Genomic DNA, 20,974 nt, shown 5'->3' on the forward strand with positions numbered 1-20,974 from the left:
GTCTCAGCTCCCTCATGTCTCAGCTCCCTCATGTCTCAGGTCTCACCTTTCAAGCCTTAGAGCTAAGATTCATCCAACTTTCAAGAAGGGTTAACGTTCATAGAAAAATGGGTTTCTATGTTTAACAATCAGGTGATTCCCGGCAAAGTTGTTATCCCAGGCCGAGTCAGATATCTTTACTTTTCTTATAAGGTAATTATAGGGGGCGAAATCATCAAAATCAAATTTTATCATACTTCTAGGAGTTTCCAAAAGCCAACAATTTGCGAGGAAAAACAAGACATTATTTTCTAATTGTATTTATTAGCGCACTGCAACTTAGATAATTTTTTTTTCTTTGCTTATCGTACCTGCACTATTCATGGTATGGTATGAGCACTTCTTTTTTCAACAGAAAATTATCTACATAAACACAGTCTTAATGTATGAGATGCCACACGCGCACACACAATTATCTGGTTGAAATTGCTGTACAGTATTGGTTCATTCGCGACCCACATTTTGTGACGACAATATGATCACAGCGATGATGAAATGTATTGAAAAACGAACTTTCTGATAATAAAATTCTTCTACAGTTCTGTATGCGGATTGTTCTTCTGCGCGTTTTCTTTGTCTGTGAAAAGAAAATATAACTTATTAAAATACTTTTATGAGCATAACATGCTACTACCTTCGGAATGTTCTAATTGACTTTCTTCATGGTGTTCCAATTCATCAATTTGAGCTTGTAGCCGTTTAATTTCCTGATCATAATCCTTCCATTCTGGGACAATTCGCTGGGCCGCGGTAAGCTTGGCTTCTTTGGTTTGGGGATTGTTACACAGGTCAATTGTTTTAGCGTATTGTAGCGTTTCGCTGCTACACCATGTCTCACACCAGAGCCATTCTTGTGGGAGCGATTTGATGGCTACCTGATGGATCATGTTATTCGGCAAATCCTGATCTAAGTTGGACAAACTGTTTGGATCCTGACTGAGTGCTTGATACTGACCACGAATACGATCTCCAGCAGCAATCTTTCTGAACCGTTTCAAATCTACTACATAGAGAGCCGAGATGTGATAGCGACGGCCCTGCAAATGATTCTTCCAGTAGCCCTGTTTCCAGAAACGGAATCCTTCCATTTCCTTGCGTGAATCACAGAATGGCGTGTATCCGTATGGAGCACCTCCTAAATCGAAATCATTGAGTTCTTTCATATCTGCCCGTACTATTTGATCGGCATCTACAAAAATAATTTTCTTTACGTCCAATGGAAACAAAACGTCTAGGAACAGTATTTTGTAGCCCCAAATAACACGTTGTTTCTCTGTTTGTTGGTGAAGCCAACGGGGCCATTTATATTGCACCAACTCGTATTGGAAATTATACTCTTGCGACATATGGGGCAGAAAATCTATAAATTGCGGGGAGAGATAGTTCTTCAAAAACCAGAACTTGACTGGAGTTTTCGTATGCTTTAATAGGGATAACATCATTATTCGCAAAAGACGTTCATACAAATGCCCAGATGCAACAGAAAAAATATTGAGCACATCTTGATCTTGCCCTTCGGATGATCCTACTATGGAACTGATTGAGTCCCATATGCCTCCGGTTGTATCTTTTTCTTCGCCAAGTAAGTCGGCATTTGCTTTGCCAGGTTTTTTGGTTACTCTTAATTTCAGAACATGTGATTTAAGCGAACTTATGATTACTTGTGTTCCGTCAACTGAATGAATTGTATTTGGGCCATCGGCATTGGTGATGTCATATATATCGGCACTTTTACCATGGCGTAACTTGAGAATCCATGCACCTGGATTGGCTTTTAGTTGAAAATATCCCAGATTGGCCATAACAATGGTATCCACGATGATTGGTTGCTCCTCAGTTCCTAGAGTGATTTGCAAGCCACGGGGAGGAGATCCCGTCGTGGTATCAAAACAGTGACCTTCGAGAAGAAGATATTCTAATTCGTATTCACTGTGAACCGGTCCGTTGATTTCCGACAGTTTTATGTTGTCAAGATCGTAGACTGAGCGCACAACTTCTACCAACCAATTTTCCGGAGCCTGAAATCAAAGTGAACACGTTGTTACATCTATCAATTTTGAATATTCCAGTATTACATTCAAACTTTGAGTCAGTAAAGTATTTGCTGGTAAACCCGAAAACTTAGCGTATGGTCCTGCTGCTAACTTCCCTTCGGAGGAAAATTTCAACTCCGGTTCCACCACGAATCGATAGAATCTGAAATATGTTTGTAGAGATTTACTAACACTCTAATACTATTACGCATTTTTTTTTAATATCTAAAACAATTCGTCGTATCCTAATTTGCACAAAACATATAAATATCGACAGTTGGTGTAATGTCAATTCCCCTATTAAAAAGTTAATTATTTACTGATACTCACGTCTTAACAGGCATGTCACTGTGTTTGTCTACAGCACACAGAAACAGGCGCATATTGCAGTTGATGACATTACGTAAGAGGACAAGTAGAGACGATAGTTTCTGGGCACCTTTAGATGCCGGGTCCAATACAGCAACAACTTCAAAGTGTGGCAAGTCATTTGATTTAGGAGGAAGCTTCACAACTGTATAATTTTCCTGAACATCGTTTGGCATGGTGTACCGGGATTTGGATTGTTGTCTTGGAACCAAAATGGAAACAAGTTTGAAAATTGTATCACTCGAAACAACTACATCATCGTTATCGGTAACACTATCCTTCAGAGCTGTTCTTATTCTATCTGTGTAATGGAGTCCGCTGAATCTTTCCAATAAATTGAAATCTTCTGTATCGAACAATTCGTCAATCTCAAAAGGACCCAATAAACGTCCATTCGCCACTATTCCATTAACAGATGCTCTCATTTTTAGCACTCGTTGATTATACACCCGTAACATCTTCAAATGCACCTGTGCAGCCGGTAAGAATCCTACCACCGATTCAGGCACATTGAACTGTTGTTGATTTTGGTGCAGTTTCAACAGATTTATCACCATTTCGGTTGCGTCTTCCGTAGACAACGTATTTATAGCAGCCCAAACTAAACCGTTCAGATTTTTTTTCAGATCCGATTGGGCTGCTTTCGAACCATCCACATTCGGAATGAAAGCCACTCGCGTGCCACTGGTGGATTTCTATTAAAAATTGAGTTTTTAAGATATCATTTGGTGTATTATATCAAAAATACTCACCATGAAACGAAGAGCATTGTTCAGTAGTTGAAAACCATTCGGTGTTTCAAGATCTGCCACAACCCACACAGTTAGAAAATGTACACGATGACCCATAAACTTTTGGTATGTGGACTTCCCACCTAGATATTTAAGATGCTTCATCAATGTGGCGGTAAGATCAGAATTGGCTAATTGCGCCAAAGCCGTCACATCCTCTAAATCTGGATGGGGATTACCAGATACATCCAAAAATATCGGATCTTCAGAGGAAAGAATTCTTTGATTAAGCCGAGGCATAACGTGAGGCTGTTCCATCAGGAAATCTATTACAGGACCACCATCATTCAATTCTCCTTTGTAAACGGCCTTCTGAATGGTTGGAGTTTGCTGCATAATTTCGGTTAATATTGTTTCCTCGAAGTCATCCGAATTGAGAGTGCTCTGAGGTAACAAAACACCGTTAAGGAGGGCTTGCGGTGTGTTTTTGAGCCCAATCCTATTGACGAACTCCTGAGATAGGTGACGCCCATAATCGAAATCAGAATCTTCTCCTACTATATCATTCACCTCATCGGATTTGAGCTTTGAAAACGTTTTCTTCAGTTGTTTTTTTATATCGTCAAGCGTAATATCACGGTTTGGTACTGACGCAAATAGCTGTGAAAATAGGTGTATTTTTTCTTCTTACTCGAATAGTTATTATTGTAGATTTATTTATGTATTTTTTTTTGAAAATCGGGTTTGGAATAGTCATTAAGAGAAACAAAATACTTACATCTGTTAAATATCCCAAAGCATCTTGAGATCCTTTCTTTTGGTAAACGTAGTTGAAAGCACAAACAATTCCGCGGTAATCAGCATCTGCTGTTGACTTGGATTTGGATTCGAATACTAACCCAACACGCACTGGAGCCGAATGTACCACGAAACTTTCTGCAAGTTTGACTATATCTCGACCAGGGGTTTCACTTGAGATTGGATCAATTACCAAAACGAGATTGAACAAATTTTTGCGAATATTTCTCAACATCCCTGGGAATGTCGGACGAAGCAGGTCCATCACACTACCCGGCCATCTACGGTATTGTGCATCGTTTTCTAGATCGTTGACCCACGTGATGGCCGAATCTCGAATATCGATAGCAAACTCTTTCGAAGTAGAAGCCAAATCCAATGCTAGAAGCGGGGCAGCAGTTTTACCTCGAATATTGATTTTATTGAGGCCTTCCAGCACCCGCATCTCTGATCTCAATGTATCCAACAATGTTATAGTGTCGATTGTTTCCCCATCGAAAAATAACCCATTAAGGAAAAGTGCAGAATCAGGTGGTTGCAGGTTAAGATTACGTCCAAATACTTCTATGTTATGCCTCATTTCTTTCTTAAAGTCCTCCGAAACAGTCTGCACCAACAAAGATTTTGCCTGTGTAGGGAAATTTTGGGAAACAAATTGCAAAATCTGCAACGCCTCTTCTCCTTGGATTTGAGCTATCTTTTGTGACGCTTGCAATCCTAGTTCTTGAAATTCCCATGCTTTCAAAGGAGCGATTTCTTCGTGTTTTTCTAAAAGCGCGTTGCGATAACGATCGAGTGAATGTGAAAGATGCCCAAAACGTTCCTTGAGTTTGATGAAATCAAACCCTTCCACTTCAGACTCCAAATTTTCATCGTTTAGATTTGAGTCGTGATCTTGTTGTTGAGGGGAATCGTCTTGACTTTTGTACTCGGTAGATTTTAAATGAAGTTCAACTCCATAACCAGACAAACGCAATTTACTGCTTTGTGATTGTTTAACGAAATGTCGCAACACATAGCGGATGTTCCCCGTTTCTGCTTCCGTTTTTAGAATATCATTAAACACTTTAAATTCTTTGGTTCCAATTTCTGCGTACAGTATTGCAGTCAAAGAATTATTTTCTGAACCAGGAAAAACATGGTCCAAGCTAAATGTTTCGACATTTTTCGGATCGGCATCAATTGATTTCAAAACGCTATATAGTTCATCCACATCACATGCCAGTTTACCACCGATGCTCACGAATGCTGTTGAATCACAATCACCTTGCTTTAGAATCTCGTGCGCAACTTGCAAATGTGCCTGGACTTTTGTCGAAAAGCTGTGTAACGATAGCGACAGTTTCAGTAAGCGCGTTTGACCGATTCCGAGCAAATTCTCAGCTAACGTTATCGCCTTACTATATCTCTTTTCGTCGGTGTCTGTGGAGAAAAAAACAAAAATTTAAAAGGGTTAGGGGGAAGTTGTCTACTACTGGACACTTAAGGGTTTCAAGCAATAACTTCAAAAATAAATTTTTGTAAATATTGATTCCCCTACTGATTTGAAGAGCATCAATATTATGATCATTTAACTATATTTGAAAAAAATTAATTCACAACATATTCATGTGGTAAGAGAAATCATTTCATGTTAGTTTTTACTTATTTCCAAAAGTGTTGTCTATGGCCGGACACTACGATTTACTTCACCAAAGGGTTGTATACTGTTCACCGGAATTCCATTTACCGGAAGTACCATTTACCGGACTGTACTATTTGTTAGAGAAGCAGCAACAGGGAGCACTTTCGGAATGGAAAGGAGAAAAACGAACACAAACGCATTGTTGATGATGTTGATGTTGTGTTGTGATCAAAACTGGAATGACTTTATTTTCTAAATCGGTTTGTTTATATACACCTTATGACGCACACACTGAACTACGTGTGTTGTATTCATACGCCGAAATCGGCATATGCCAACACTCCTCCTCAACACACGCTGTTCACAGCTCAGCATCGTACCAGACCATCCATAACCGTCGTCTTCACTTCGATGACCCTCTTCCGGTTTCGCTCGACGACATCATCCGGCTCGCTTGACGACAACCTCTCTTCGGTTCGCTTGAAGACAACCTTCCATCCGACCCGACGCGCTTCTTGCGATTCGATGGCGTTCCTCGTGGCTCGACGCCCTTTCTAGCTTCAAGCCGCGACGCTCCTCCTGGAGCCTGACGCCTTCCAGTGGCTCCAACTCGACGACCTCCACTTGGCGTTTCGGTCCGACGCCCTTCTATGGCACAGGCTTGACGACCTCTCGTGTTTCCCGGCTCGTAAGTCCTCCAGAGGCTCCCCGGTCCGACGACCACCACCTGGCCGCCAACTTGACCACTTTCCACGGCTTCGGTCCGCCAACCTCCCATGGCTTCCGGCACGACGAATTACTAGTGATTCCGGTCCGCTCTCAATGGCTCCGGCCCATCGTCCTTCCAAGGCACCTGTCCGACGACCTCCCTCCGTGTCTCTTGGCTTGTAGACCTCCAGCTGGCTTCCCGGTCCCACGACCTACCAGACTCCTAGTCCGACAACCTTACACCACTGATCATACTTACACGGTTCTGGCTCGATGACCTTCCTAAGGATTCCTGGCTTGGTTCGCCCTTCCATTGGCTTCTTGGCTGGTTCTACTTCCACTGATGATTCCACTCCTCCTTTCCACTAGTGCTGGGCCCATAACCTGTTAGACAGGGAGCACTTTCGGAGTGGAAAGGAGAGAAACGACTTGTTCGACGATCAAAACTGGAATGACTTTATATTTTTTTTATATTGGATTCTCATCCTTGACTGATGACTTTATTTTCTCTAAATGATTTCTTTTTATACACAAAAACCTTTTGGCGTACACACCAAGGGGCTGAAAGAGAAGAAAATTTCCGAACTGACATTTCAGTACCGCACTGACGTTTTGGTTCCAAAATTCCATTGAAATCAAAGGGGAACTGACGTTCTGGTTCCAGAAAGTCAGTACGGTCGGTTTGTATGTGATTTGACAGTTGCTTCAGTCCTTTGGTACACACTGAACTGCGTGTGTTGTATTCATACGCCGATATTGGCGTATGCCAACACTATGAAGCCAGTCATAAAAGTTTTTTTGACAAACCAGAATGAAACATTAGACGAGTATAATAGACGTCTTTTTAAAAGTGAATTATTTTGGTTTTCTCTTCCGTGTCTCATTCACGGACAAACCGATCGAAAGACTATTTAGTGTGTTTTTTTCTCGAACGGATTATCTGACTGTTTTTCGCACAGCTCAGGGAATTTAGCAAGAGGAAAAGCGAATGATTTTTCGGCTAGAAACGGTAGAACAAAAAACACGTCTGACTTGCACAACGGTTAGATTTATTCTGATCCTTTTTCAAATGCAGTGGTGCCAATAGATTTATAGCAAGGATATAATATTATGGAAACAGGGGTGTATTCAAAGGTACATCAATTTTTCAATCGTTCATTCACCCCCCGTTGAGTCTCGCCCTCGAGATCAACCGGAAGTAAGGCTATTTTCGTTACTGCTCTCTTGAACTCGCTGCCACTAGCGGTGCGGACCGTCACCACTCTCACGATGTTGTCTTCGCCGGGATGAAGAATCTCGATACGTCCAAGTCGCCACTGCTGGGGTGGGAGGTTCTCCTCAACCAGTAAAACAAGATCACCCTTTGTGAACTTTCGAACGCCATCGCTCCACTTTTGACGACTTTGCAAATGGTGCAAATATTCACGGGACCACCTTCGCCAGAAATGCTCTTGCATGTACTTCACATTTTGCCACCTATTCAAACGACCGACCTTTTCCTCCATAAGCGACGACTCGGGTAAGGCCAGTAGAGAACGTCCAATTAGGAAATGCGAAGGAGTTAACGCTGCTGCATCACAAGGATCGTCTGACATCGGGCAAAGAGGTCTTGAGTTGAGTATTGCTTCTGTGCGGACCAGGAAAGTAAGCATCTCCTCATATGTTAGTCTTGTTTCTCGAACTACTCGCTTGAGATGATACTTCATCGATTTGACGCCAGCTTCCCATATTCCGCCAAAGTGGGGGCTTCTTGGCGGAATAAAATGCCATGTAAGTCCACGAGTTGCACAAGTTGCATTCGTCTTCAAATAATTTCCTCATATCGGCTAATTCATTATTAGCGCCGACGAAAGATGTTCCATTGTCTGTGAAAATATCGCTTGGTAATCCACGGCGGCCCACAAATCGATTCAAGCAGGCTATGAAATTTTCGGTAGTCAAATTTGTAACCAGCTCAAAATGGATAGCTTTCACAGTCATACAAACAAACACAACGACGTACGCCTTGTAAGTGTTTCTTCCTCTGGTTCCGAAGGTCAAAGTAAATGGTCCAGCATAATCGATGCCGACCAGTGAAAACGGTGGTACTGGATTGACTCGGTGCTTCGGTAAGTCTCCCATAAATTGTCGCTCTGGTCTTGCGCGTATACTTAGCGCAAACAATGCAGTTCGAAATAATTTTCTTAATTATATTTTTAGCACGTACGGGCCAGTACCGTTCTCGAACGATGGCAAGGAGTCCCGAATGGCCAACATGGAGGTTTTCTTCGTGTAGTTTGCGAACCAGGATTGTTGTCACAAAGTGTTGTTCAGGCAGAAGGATTTGATGCTTCCCATCATATGGAATAGCAGAATACTTGAGCCGACCACCGACTCGGATGAGCCCGTCGGTTCCAACAAATGGAGCCAAGTTGGATAAATTGTATCGTTTCGTTTGATTGGATTGGATGTCGCTCAGCAAAGGTTGGAATGATTGCTGCTGGACAAATCGAAGGATAGTTGTTTCGGCTAACATCATTTCATCAGCAGAAATAGGCGCATTGAAAGGATGCGTTCGGGCACCCCGTTTAGCGTAACGCAGTACATACACCCACGCTCTTTGCAATTGTCTGTAATTGCTAAGTCTATCCAGACTGATATGTGGCGATTTGGCTATAATAGTCAGCGCTTTGCGCTTACGAAGTTCGGGTATATTTTGATCATCGATATCAAATGGAAATGGATCTTGCGGTTGCAGTGAAGTTTCCCATAAAGTTGGAGGTCCCTTCCACCACAACTCATTCTCAACCAGCTCGTAAGGGAGAGCACCCCGAGAAATGCAATCAGCGGGGTTAACATTTGTGCGTACATAGCACCGAAAATCTTGCGTGAGCTCAACAATTGAAGCAACTCGATTGGATACAAATTGGTTAAGCGACAAAGGAGATTTTTTAAGCCAGCACAATACAATTTGCGAGTCGCTATAAAGAGTCACATTGTGGAATTCAATTTGCATTGCTGACATAACCTTCTGCGTAAGCTCTGCTAAGAGTTTAGCAGCTAATAATTCTAGTCGGGGAATAGTGACTGGCTTCAAGGGGGCAACTCGAGATTTACTTGTCAAAAGATTTACCTGTATGGTTCCGTCGGAGGAGATGCTTTTGATATATATTACCGCACCGTAGGCCTGGCTGGATGCATCGGAATAGCCGTGGAGCTCGATAAGTGTTGGATGGTTCGCTATCACACGTCTTGGTTTGCGCATCTCGTTGATGGTTGGTAGTTGTTGTTGGAAATTTTGCCATTTCAATTGCAGCTCAGTGGGCAACTCTTCATCCCAGTCAATTCCCAGTCGCCAAATGTCCTGCATCAGAAGTTTCGCCGTGGTGATGATCGGACCCAAAAATCCAAGGGGATCAAAAAGTCGGCCGATGTCAGACAAAACCCTTCGCTTCGTGGTTGAATTACCTTCGGACGGTCGAACGAAAAATCGAAAGTAATCAGCTGATGGATTCCAGATGAGACCAAGCGTCTTGATCGAATCGTTGACGTCTGAATCGAAACCAATTTGCTTCTCGTGCAAGTCGTTTGGGATTAGTTTTAGCACCTCTGGACTACTGGAACAAAACTTATGGACACCAAAGCCACCTTTGGACAGGAGTTGCGTTAGTTGATTGTAGATGTTGATCACCTCTTCGACCGTTTTGCCACCCGTCAGGAAGTCGTCGATGTAACTATCCATGGAGACGACTCGAGCAGCTGATTCGAATTGATCGCCATCGTCTGCTGCCAGTTGGAGCAACGCTTGTGTTGCATGATGCGGGGAACTTGCGACACCATAAGTTACCGTTTGCAGCTCGTAGATGGTACGTTCGCCAGCTTGGTTGTACCATAGGATTCGTTGATACTTACAGTCGTCTTGATGAAGTTTGACCTGGCGGTACATTTTCGGAATGTCTGCTGTTAGCGCAACTTGGTGAGTGCAAAATCGGAGCAGAATCGAAACCAGATCGCTTTGCACTGTGGGGCCAACCAGGAGAGTGTCGTTTAGCGAGATGCCAGTTGTTGTTTTTGCTGATGCGTCAAATACGACTCGTGTTTTGGTTGTGGAACTGGACTCCTTGAAGACAGCGTGGTGTGGAATGTAGTATCCCTCGTCGATCAAAGCGCTCACCTCTTTCATGTGACCGAGTGCCAGGTATTCGGACATGAATTCGGAATATTGCTCAGCACGAACTGGATTCCGTGCGAGTGAAACCATTAGCCTGTCGAGTCGTTTCTTCGCGTTGCTGTAGGAACCACCAAGCTGGTCCTTGAGATGGTTGAACGGTAAACGTACCTGGTAGCGGCCATCCTCGTCTCTTGTGTGGGTGAGCTTGAAGTGTTCCTGAACAGCAGCTTCAGCAGCGGATAATTTTGATTCGGTTGGGATATTTTCGATTTCCCAAAACTTGACCAATGTTGCGTTGAGTTCGGTGTCTTTGCGGTTGAGCTGACACACGCGTGGGAGAGGTTTGGGTTTTCTGGGCTGAACGTAACCTGACACCACCCAGCCTAATTCAGTCTCAGCTAGGGTGAGGTTGCTGTTATTGATCTTTATTCGACCATCTCGGACTAAATCGAAAAAGATTTCGTTGCCAATTATTAAATCGACCGAGCCCGGGACATGGAAAGTTGGATCGGCAAATGTCAAACCGGTCGGGATTTTCAGTGTTTGCGTGTCTACTTCGAAAAGGGGTAGATTGGTGGATACCGATGGAACGACCAAAAATTCCAGCATGGAGGTGCAATAATCATTCACGCAGGATTGGATGCGTGTCGTGAGCGCATAATTGACACGCGTTTGGATGTCATTCAAGCCACTTACCGGAAGGTCCACTCGTCGCATATTTACCATAAGCTTGGAGGCCAGGTTCTCGCTGATGATGTGACTGTCGGATCCGGAATCGAGAAGCGCTCGACACTGAACAGTGGAGCCACCTTTCCCGACAATCAAGACTTGTGCTGTTGATAGAAGTACCTGCTTTGTGATGGCTCCCAAGTGAGTACACAATGTTGTAGCAGAGTACTTCGTTGATGTTTCAGGAACACTTTCTGGTTCTTGCTTCACGCTGCTGGCAGAGTTGGTGGGATGCAAGAAACTGTGGTGCTTTCGATTGCATCCTTCCACCTTGCACCCTTGCTCCGATGGACACTCGCTGACTCGATGCATTGTTCGCAAACAATTGTAGCAAAGACTGGCCTTTGAGACGACAGCCTTCCTGTCCGACAAATTCATGTGCTGGAACTTGGGACACCGGTAGATGGAATGGTCCTCTTTGCAGCAGGGGCACGATTGCTTTGCAGTTTGGACAAACGATCGTGCTGCTGGCTTCGGAGCGTATGCTGGACGTCTAGCAGGAACTGTTGACTGCTGCCTTGCTGGCTGCTCGGAGCGACTTGTGCGCAGCAGAACTCGTCCTCTCTCTCGCAGGAATTCGATGAATACTTGGAACTCCGGTAGCTCGTTCCTTGGAAGTCTCGTCTCCCACTGCTCTTGAGTTTCCTTGTCCAATTTTTTGTACATCACATTGACGAGTATAAGCTCGGCTAGTCCTTCTGCTGGGAAACCATGACCACGGAGTGCATCGACGTGTTTGGTGCATGTTTCAACCAGCTTAGTTATGCATTGTCCCCGGTTTTCGATGGTGACTTTAGGGCAATTCAAAACAGCGTCAATGTGAGTGTCCATAATAAGTCGTCGGTCCTCGTAAGCATTTTCCAGGATTCTCCACGCCAAGTCGTAGTCGTTTGTGTTGATGACATCCTGGTCAATTTTGTCTTTGACATCGCCGACCAATGAATTTCGAAGGTGCAGGATTTTCATGGCGGGAGTCTCGTTGGCGTATCGCTGCATTATGCTCTGGAAAAGGCTCTTGAAGCTGAACCAATTTTCCGGGTTGCCATCAAAGACCGGAAACGGAGCGTGCAGTTGTGGAGCGGCAGCTTGCACGTAGACATGTTGCGGGGGAACTGGTCGAGCCATTTCACTGCTGGTCGATGGGAGAGCGGGTGTGAGACGATCGATTTTGGTTTGTAGCGCAACGTAAAGTTGGTTGTGGAGAGATTCGAATCGCAGATATTCGTCCTTTTCATCGTCTCGCTCATCCCTTGGCTTGTTGGCGACGATTTCCACGTGGACCTTGTCAAATTCCTCCTCACATTTCCTTAGTGTCTCCAGGTGCAGCTTGAGCAAATGGATGCTTACGGGTTCAGCCTTGAGGGAATCTTCAATCCGCAACAATTTGCCGAAAATTAATTCACGACGATCGAGAAGACAGCACAATTCTCGAGCCATTTTTCGTTGCTGGTCGCGTAGGTCCTGGGCAGTTTTTTGTTCCGCAATTGACGGCAGAATATTTCTCGGAACCTTGCCTCCAGGAATTTCACGGCGCGGGGTTTCAGATTCCGACATTTATTTGCAGCACTTTTTTTTTTCACACCCGCAGGGGTAAATCACTATTTGATTTTTTTCCTCTTGTGGGAAACACTTTCAATTTTTTCCTCTTGTGGGAAACACTTTTTTTTCAAATTTAGTTCAATTTTGAATTTTGCCGAAATGGCCGACAGTTTTTTTACTAGTGCCTTGGGCACGATCACACACTCGGCACCAAGATGGTGGACCGATTAACACTGGTGCCACGGGCACACACACACACTACTGTAGTGTCTGACTTTTTACTCGCCAAGATGGCGGACTTTTTCCACTAATGTGCCACAAGCACACACACACTACTTAAAGTCACGGACTTTTGTTCGCCAAGATGGCGGATCTCTACACAAATTGTGCTTCGAGCACTTTTCACCAATATGGCGGAATGTCTTTGAACTTGTGCGATGCGCACACACACACAGTCACAATTTGGAAGCAACGGTTTTTTCCAAAATGGCGTCGAGCCGAAAATTTTCGTACACGGTACGAATTCACTCGCGATTAACTTTTTCGATAGCCGGAAATCATTCGAAATTCCTCAGGCTATCCGGATCGATAAGGACCAAAATGTTTTTCGCACAGCTCAGGGAATTTAGCAAGAGGAAAAGCGAATGATTTTTCGGCTAGAAACGGTAGAACAAAAAACACGTCTGACTTGCACAACGGTTAGATTTATTCTGATCCTTTTTCAAATGCAGTGGTGCCAATAGATTTATAGCAAGGATATAATATTATGGAAACAGGGGTGTATTCAAAGGTACATCAATTTTTCAATCGTTCACTGACTATCCGATCAAAACAAAGTGTTTGAATGTCGGTGGATGAGAATCCACCCTGGGGTGGCCAAGCCAAACCGGCCCTCCCGGGCAGAAAAATCGCCGAACAATGCCTACCTGGATGGACCGAGAAGGTTTATAGGGCAGCTACAGTTTCAGACCTTCAAACCAACCGAAAAAGCAAAGCTCCCTCCCAATCCGTTTATCATCGTCAAGTCTGTGGACCAAGCCGTTGGCCGCATAGAATCATCGAACCCCAGCACAGAAGGAGGAAACTGCTATTTGCTGAAAGTAAGGAGCCAGGAACAAGTCAACAAACTGATTCGTTTCAACCAGCTCATTGACGGAACCCCCATCACTGTAACATCCCATCTTCCACCCTCAACTCCAACCAATGTGTCGTATCATGTCGGGAAGTTTCCGGCATGAGTGACGTTGATCTCCAGAAAGAACTGGCAGACCAAGGGGTAACCCGGGTCTACCGTTTAATGAAACGTGTAAACGGCAAGAAAGAGGCAACCAATATCATAGTTCTCACCATAACCGGCTCCACTCCCCCATCCCATGTCTTCTTCGGCTATATTCGCGTTCCAACCCGAACCTACTATCCCCGTCCCTTAATGTGCAATAAATGCGGTAATTTCGGCCACACTAAGCTCCGTCGTCTTCTTCGAACCGCCGATGTGATAGGACGCCAATTCGATTCGAACATTTGCTTTTCGCAATCACGGACATCCTAAGAGACTTTCACTACCTGTGTCACTGTGTGTATAGTGATTCCCACATAGCGTCACCCTTCAATGGGAGAAAATTCCCCCCCTTGGAGCCGGACCCCAATCCCTTCCAACATCAAATCAATGACGGATTCCCGAATGGATGGACCCCAGCGGAGAACACGGGGAAACGCATTTCCTCTTGCTCAAACCTACTCCCCCCAACAAACTTCCCCCTATCCCTTCATAATTTCCAAAACTATTGAACTTGCTGCTGGCCAAATTGCCGGCGGGCATCCTTGTGATAAAGGGCAAGCCTACTTACTTAAAGTTAGGTCGCCTAAACAAGTTGAAAAACACCTTAGCAGTCAACCAGTTGATCGATTCCACCCCCATCTCCATCACCCTACACCCTTCACTTAATACATGTAAGTGTGTGGTTACGTGCCCAGAAGCGGCCGGAGCTACTAACGAACAGTTAGCTGAAGACTTGGCTTGCTAAGGAGTCACCGATGGCAAAGAAACTCAAACCAATACTTTTGTCCTGACCATTCGAGGTACCACTGTTCCCATCCACATTCGTTTTGGTTTCCTGCAAGCCCGAACCCGTCCTTACTACCCCTGCCCCATGATCTGCCTTCAATGCGGAAAGTTTGGGCATACTAAAAAGTTTTGCAAGAACGAATTGATCTGTCTCATCTGCGGTGACAATAAAATGCATCCGAATTGTAAACTACCACCCAACTGTGTGAACTACCAAAACGCTCCCCATCCAACAGCCGTTCTTGTCCAGTTTTCAAAACTGAACAGGAAATCATCAAAATTAGAACCGACCTTGGTGTCTCCCATGCTGAGGCTATCAAGGAGCATCATAATCGTCAAAACCGAAACACATATCCAGCAACGCTTGAATCGTGCAAACACTAGTTCTTCCACTGGAAGCAAGGATCAAGAAATCGCCGAGCTTCGTAGGCAAGTCGTTTTTCTCACAGCACAATTAGCCACCTTCTCACAACAAGCCAAGGAAATGGAACAGGATGACGATACCTCCAATAACTCCGAAAGCGATTCCAGCACAGATAGCAACAAATCAACCGTTAGCAAAACATCTATCGCCAAGAGGTTTTTAAAAGCATCATCGAACGATTCTTCCTCCGGTGTTCCGTTGCAGTAAACGGAAAGCTCAATGTTGAAAGGAAATCTTTGTTAGAGTACTGGTAACTCTAACATCGACAACAGTCCAAAGTTCTGGTAACCTCACTGACGTCGATAGGGATAACTTTCTTGGTACTTGGATTCACAAAACCACCTTTTGTATTTGGAATCACTTTATTTTTACTTGGGACACAAACTTAAGGAAGCACTTGTACTCACTGAAGGTTGGAACTATACTCACTCAAATGCGATGAATAAACCCATTGGGCTTCAAATCCCGGAAAAAAAGAACGAAACATTTGTTTCGAAAAAACTAGAGAAAAATTGTTTATGACCGGACAGCAAAATTTAAAGTTTCTCAGAGGACCAAAATAGTTTCGTTATCGAGTCTTTATCTTCTAACCATTTGAGGGTGCCATATAGATGAAAAAATGAAAGATGCAAGTTGAAATCATCTATAATTTTGAATATTTTTTTGTTCGGTCATAGACAACAATTTGGTGTCCGGTCATAGACAAATCGCATTTTTTTAATTTTTCTAATATTTCGTTTGAATTTTCGTTTTGTTATCTTATATCTACAGTAGTGGAAACAAAACTAATTTTACAAGCCGAAAAAACTGACCACAATACAAAATCCAAAGTTTAGGCGATCCTCTCCGTATTACTATTGGCAAAAGCTTTAGATGCCTATCATTGGTTTACCTTTTCAGATTAGATTACCATATTTCTAACACCATATCAGGCTACTATTTAATTTATTTTCATGGTGTTAAAACATTATTATTATTATTGTGTTTTCGAAAAACTCGTGGCGGCGAAGCCTAGCCGCTGAAATCCGAACTGTCGACGAGAATCTTGACTGGGACCAGGTGAAGACGCTGGCTCCGGATCGTCAACAGTGGAGGTCTTTTACCACGGCCCTATGCACCGGAGTATCGGCGCGGGATCATTAAGTAAGTAAGTAAGTAGTTTCGAAAAATCTATGTTGTCCGGCCAAAGGTGGTGTCCGGCCATATACGACTTCCCCCTACCCCTTATATGTGGATTTTTTGCAGTGCAGGAATTGAAGTCGTTAGTTTGCCAAGTTAGAATAAAAAGTCAAGACCTGTGTCTAGCCTCGGTTTATATTCCGCCTTCTTCAAGCCTGAGCTGGAACCAATTGGCGAAGGGAACAAGATTCTTTATGACCTCACAAAGAATATAGATTAGAAAAAGTATGCATCGGGTGTTTGCGACGCCATCAACTCAACAGACGAACTGCCTCTGGAGGAAGAGTATCGTTTTATCTCCGGGGCATCGGGGCACAGGTCAGACAAAACGAAAACTCGACGACCCTTTCTTCAAGACTAGTTCACTAACCACGAGAAATGATACAGTTTTCTGTGGAAATTATCCCGACCCAAAAACTCTTAAAAAACTTTGGCTTCCCGATGGACGAACGACTGAGTTGGAATAGACAGGTGAAGTGAGGTGGTCTCCAAGTATACCTGACGCTTCGAGCGTTCACAGACTTCAAGACAGTTCTTCCTATTGCGACACGTATTAAGCTGGTACGCAACCATTCCGAGTTACTGATATTGAGATGTAGTGCATTCTGGTCAGATCTAAGAAACAGCATCCTGGACCATGATCTACCAGAGAACCATCACCAACGCATAATTTGTTTAATGTACTATGAGGGCGCCCCTGATTACTTACGAATGGAAATGCAAAGAACGCGGAGTGGTAAATCCAAATCTTTCTTTGTACCTCAATAAACCACAACATCTAGAGAAAGTATCCTGATTTATGGCACGTCTCACTGGAACCACTCCCACTACAAACCAGATTGGTGGTATCCATGGTAGTCTTCAAGCGGAAGCTCAGACAGTGATTTAAAAACGAATTTTGTATTATTTAATTTCTCCTAACCAGTTGTACTTCCTCGACGTTGTGCAACAGTTACATGTAACTTTAGACTACAGTAATTTCAGTGAAAAAATTTAATTTAAATTAAAATCAGGTACAAATTTATAAAACAAAAAGTTGATTGGGAAGTAATTGCTATAAAACAGAACTAAGATCACCACATGTAGTTGGTCTAAATTTGAAACTAAATGGACCATTTAGATTAGGCTTTTACTAAACTTAACTATATCTATAATTCGGTTTTAATTCATCTCATAAAAACAATTCAGATTAAAAAAAGATTAACAAATTACAATGAGTTAGATATGTTATTTTGGAGATCATATTAAAGAACAATATTTAAAAAAACTTACCATAATGATAAAGACTACCGGGAATTTTGTTCAACAGTTCAACATAATCCCAGAACAAGTTCACATTTTCCTCTTCAATGAATTCCGCTATTTCCAGCTGGATTGGCGTCATGCCCCATTTTGCAGACAACTGTGTGGTCACAGGATGGCTTTTCGAGTTGGCTGACACAGATTGTGAGACTAGCAATAGTCCCAGCAGTAGTGATATTACGATCATTATTAATCCTACTGAAATATACACATTTTAATGAACAATCAATTATACAAGGAATAAGGTACTTACCTTCAAATCTACCACGAAAAATTGAATTCAGTTTAGGCTGCCGATAAGCACATCTTACGATAAAAATACACTTTACTGTTAACAAAGGTACGGATCCTTGAATCCCACGCTACAGTTGATTCCAATTAATTGATTTTAGCACTCAATAGTTACAATACCTTTTTACAATTAAATTGTGGACAAAAATCCGGCTATAACTTATAAAATGTTTTGACACATCATCGATCCGGCCAATCGTGGAGAAACACCGCATCCTACACCGGAAACTGAAACTAATCACACGGTGTTATTTTACACGCATTTAAAGATTCAAATTTTATCTCAAAACGACTCACTTTACGATAATTGTTACACAGTAACTCAAATGTGAATACGTTTTCGTATATTTTTTTATCGGAAACCCTAAAATTGAGGAAAAATAAAAGACAGAAAGAAACAAAAAGTACAAAATTTCGATCTGCGGTTCGATTTGACGCAACGAGTTGAGAGCTGCCTACAAACATAAATAATAGAGAATTCGTTTTCGTGTGGTGGTGCACCGGGGCACTACCGGTAGTGCACTTTTTGCTGTTTTCATGCTCGTTTTCACGATGAGTAGTCCACTGGTAGTGCACCATAAAGTGGACGGTGGAACACTCTGAAAATATTCGGTGTTGCTGGCGCTCTCACCAATACTCTCATGAATTTTGACAGGATGTGCTTCCCGATGTAAACAAATATCAGCTGGTCTTGTTTATTTTATACCGTAAAAATTGCGTTCTAGCTATTTCCACATAGTTTTTTCCTTAGTTTACGGAAACTTGTTCCGGATTCAATACCAGTGCCGTTTCCAGCAGAGGCGGAGAATTTTACCCGGAGAAAACGTTCCAAAGCAAACAAACGAACGGCCCTCAAGCAACTGGAGACAGCCGGAAAACTACCAAGAGTCACTCGTTTTAATCTTCAAGCAAAAATGGAGGATGCGGATCGGACGCTCCCAAGAAGAAATGTGCCCAGAAGGCTTACTGCAATCGGTTCCAGGAGATACCAAAGAAAAGCAGCAAATCCGAGTGCAAAAAGTGCAACCCAAAGATCTGGGGAATCGCACAAACCGAAGAGTTCTCTTGCTCGGGCGGTTCCCTTAAGTTGGTCTCGTGCAGCAAGAAGTGTTAAGCTGCTTCGAAGCTACTCTGCCACAAGTCAGCTTCGAGCGTTGAAGCCCCCGAGTGCGTGAAAATCGTGAAAGAACTGTGCTTTATTTAGGGTGACGATGCTCGGTTGCGTCAAGTCCCGGATTCCAACCCGTTGCCCTTCAAAAAAGGCAGTTCGAGACTGCACCCGCATTGGGGACTTGAATTTTTTTTTTTACGGGATTTTCATCCTCTGGGATGATTCATCACTACAAGGGCTTGTTTTGGGATTTTTTTGGTAATCTGAAACGGAAATACTCGAACAAAGAAGATGAGATTTGCGAGGAATAAACGTTACTCTCAAGACAAAATATCGGAACCACCAAGCTGGGGTAACTGCAGTCCAGCAGCAGCAAACATAGACCGCCCAGAATCAGCCGGTATTGCAGTTATTATCATCAGGGCCAGAGGCGAATCTACCAAACAAGCCTCTAATAAAATAAATCTGAAATTTTCACATAGTACATAAATTCATGCTTAAATTTTTATATGATTCGCAAGACAATGATCAACTGAAGTAAATTTGATTTCAATTTTCGAAATTAAACGAAAACAAATACCAGCTGTAATGGATTTTTAACAGCTTGATATTTTCTGTTGACACTGCCGATTTCACGCACACCAATAAAGGTGAGTGCAAAACTCGATTCATGCTCGTTTTCAGCGTGGATGGTGCAACACTTTCGGGTGGTGAAAACGAATACGGTATAAGAATATTTGCTGATCTGATCAGTGGCTGTTTGGTAAACAAACTCCATGAGATCCACACACTGACCGAAATCGGGCTATAAGCCTTATTGGGTTTTCTAGTGATTTTGCACTAAAGGAAAATCCAATACTTTTTACGAATGTTCGCACAAAATAGAATGTATAGATTTGTGTTCCGATTATATTTATTAGAAATTTCAATGAATGTTAAAGTTTGTCGATTTGATTTCAATTACAGATTAATGCAGTGAATTAAATGTTTTCTTTCTCATATTATGTAAATAATAAATCGTGATATCAGTTTAAATTGATTTTATTTACAATTTATTCATGTTAGGCGGTCGTCTGCCTTTTTGACTGGAAAGTAGTCGACGTTCCTTGTTAACATGCTGGAACCTGCTACTAATCCATCATTAGTGAGTAAAATTGCCACTTGGTGCACACTAGCATCGTACCGTCGAAGATGGTGATTCAGGGGTGCAGATATTCGTTACCTTAAAAAAATGAAAAAATATTATTTAATAACAAAAATTTCTGATAATATTTTTGAAGACGAATATTGTCTATTCTTACCTGAGGCTCCACGAAATCCTTGCGAACATAATTTGAGTATCCAGTCCAGATCGTTCAATTGATTTAAAGGAACTGCGTAAACGATCAGCGAGCATTTTAAATTCTCTGTATTTCAAACACGCCCTTAAATATATATGAATAATTTAAAAAATATAAATTAAAAAAAAAATAAAATTACCTCTTTCTGAATTTTGTTAGGTAGAAGCCCTTATGTTCCGCTAATTTGTAATGTGTAATATGTAGAATACTATGAGAAAAGTGTTGCCTCTTCCACTTCTTACATTGTTGATGTGATATTATCAGCCTTTCGAGATAAGTTTGAATTTTTATGGTCTGGGTGAAACGAGTTTGAAGCTCTCTACGGAAGTAGGATCCCCTTGATTCACCAAATAGATTCTTTCTGTCGAAAAAGCAATAAGAATGATTTTGAAAATTAGGATAAACAATGAAACATTTTGCGTACGTACCTTTCCATTCTTCATTCAATAGAATGAAAAGGGCAGAACATTCCAGCTAAATCGTATGATTGAATCTGATTTGCTAAAGCTGGCGTTTTTGTTTTCTTCGCCATCATGACCTGA

The 20,974-nt window shown here is 42.6% G+C and overlaps 1 protein-coding gene across 2 annotated transcripts; it reads right to left on the minus strand.

Annotated features, from left to right (window-relative positions):
* Positions 1-283: 283 nt before the first annotated feature.
* On the minus strand, positions 284-18,219 carry LOC129750749 (UDP-glucose:glycoprotein glucosyltransferase). Of its 2 annotated transcripts, none has more exons than XM_055745775.1 (8): positions 17,944-18,219; positions 17,661-17,888; positions 3,951-5,392; positions 3,194-3,832; positions 2,403-3,136; positions 2,115-2,235; positions 674-2,057; positions 284-616 (listed from the first exon to the last, which is right to left on the minus strand). In XM_055745775.1, the coding sequence occupies exons 2-8, from the start codon at positions 17,875-17,877 to the stop codon at positions 573-575; spliced, it is 4,581 nt and encodes a 1,526-aa protein (XP_055601750.1). In that variant the 5' UTR covers positions 17,878-17,888; positions 17,944-18,219; the 3' UTR covers positions 284-572. The 2 variants fall into 2 exon arrangements, with proteins under 2 accessions (XP_055601750.1, XP_055601752.1); XM_055745777.1 differs by having other exon boundaries at positions 17,661-17,885; positions 17,944-18,214.
* Positions 18,220-20,974: the final 2,755 nt, after the last annotated feature.

This window comes from Uranotaenia lowii, chromosome 3 (assembly GCF_029784155.1).
Source record: "Uranotaenia lowii strain MFRU-FL chromosome 3, ASM2978415v1, whole genome shotgun sequence".
Lineage (NCBI taxonomy): Eukaryota > Metazoa > Arthropoda > Insecta > Diptera > Culicidae > Uranotaenia > Uranotaenia lowii.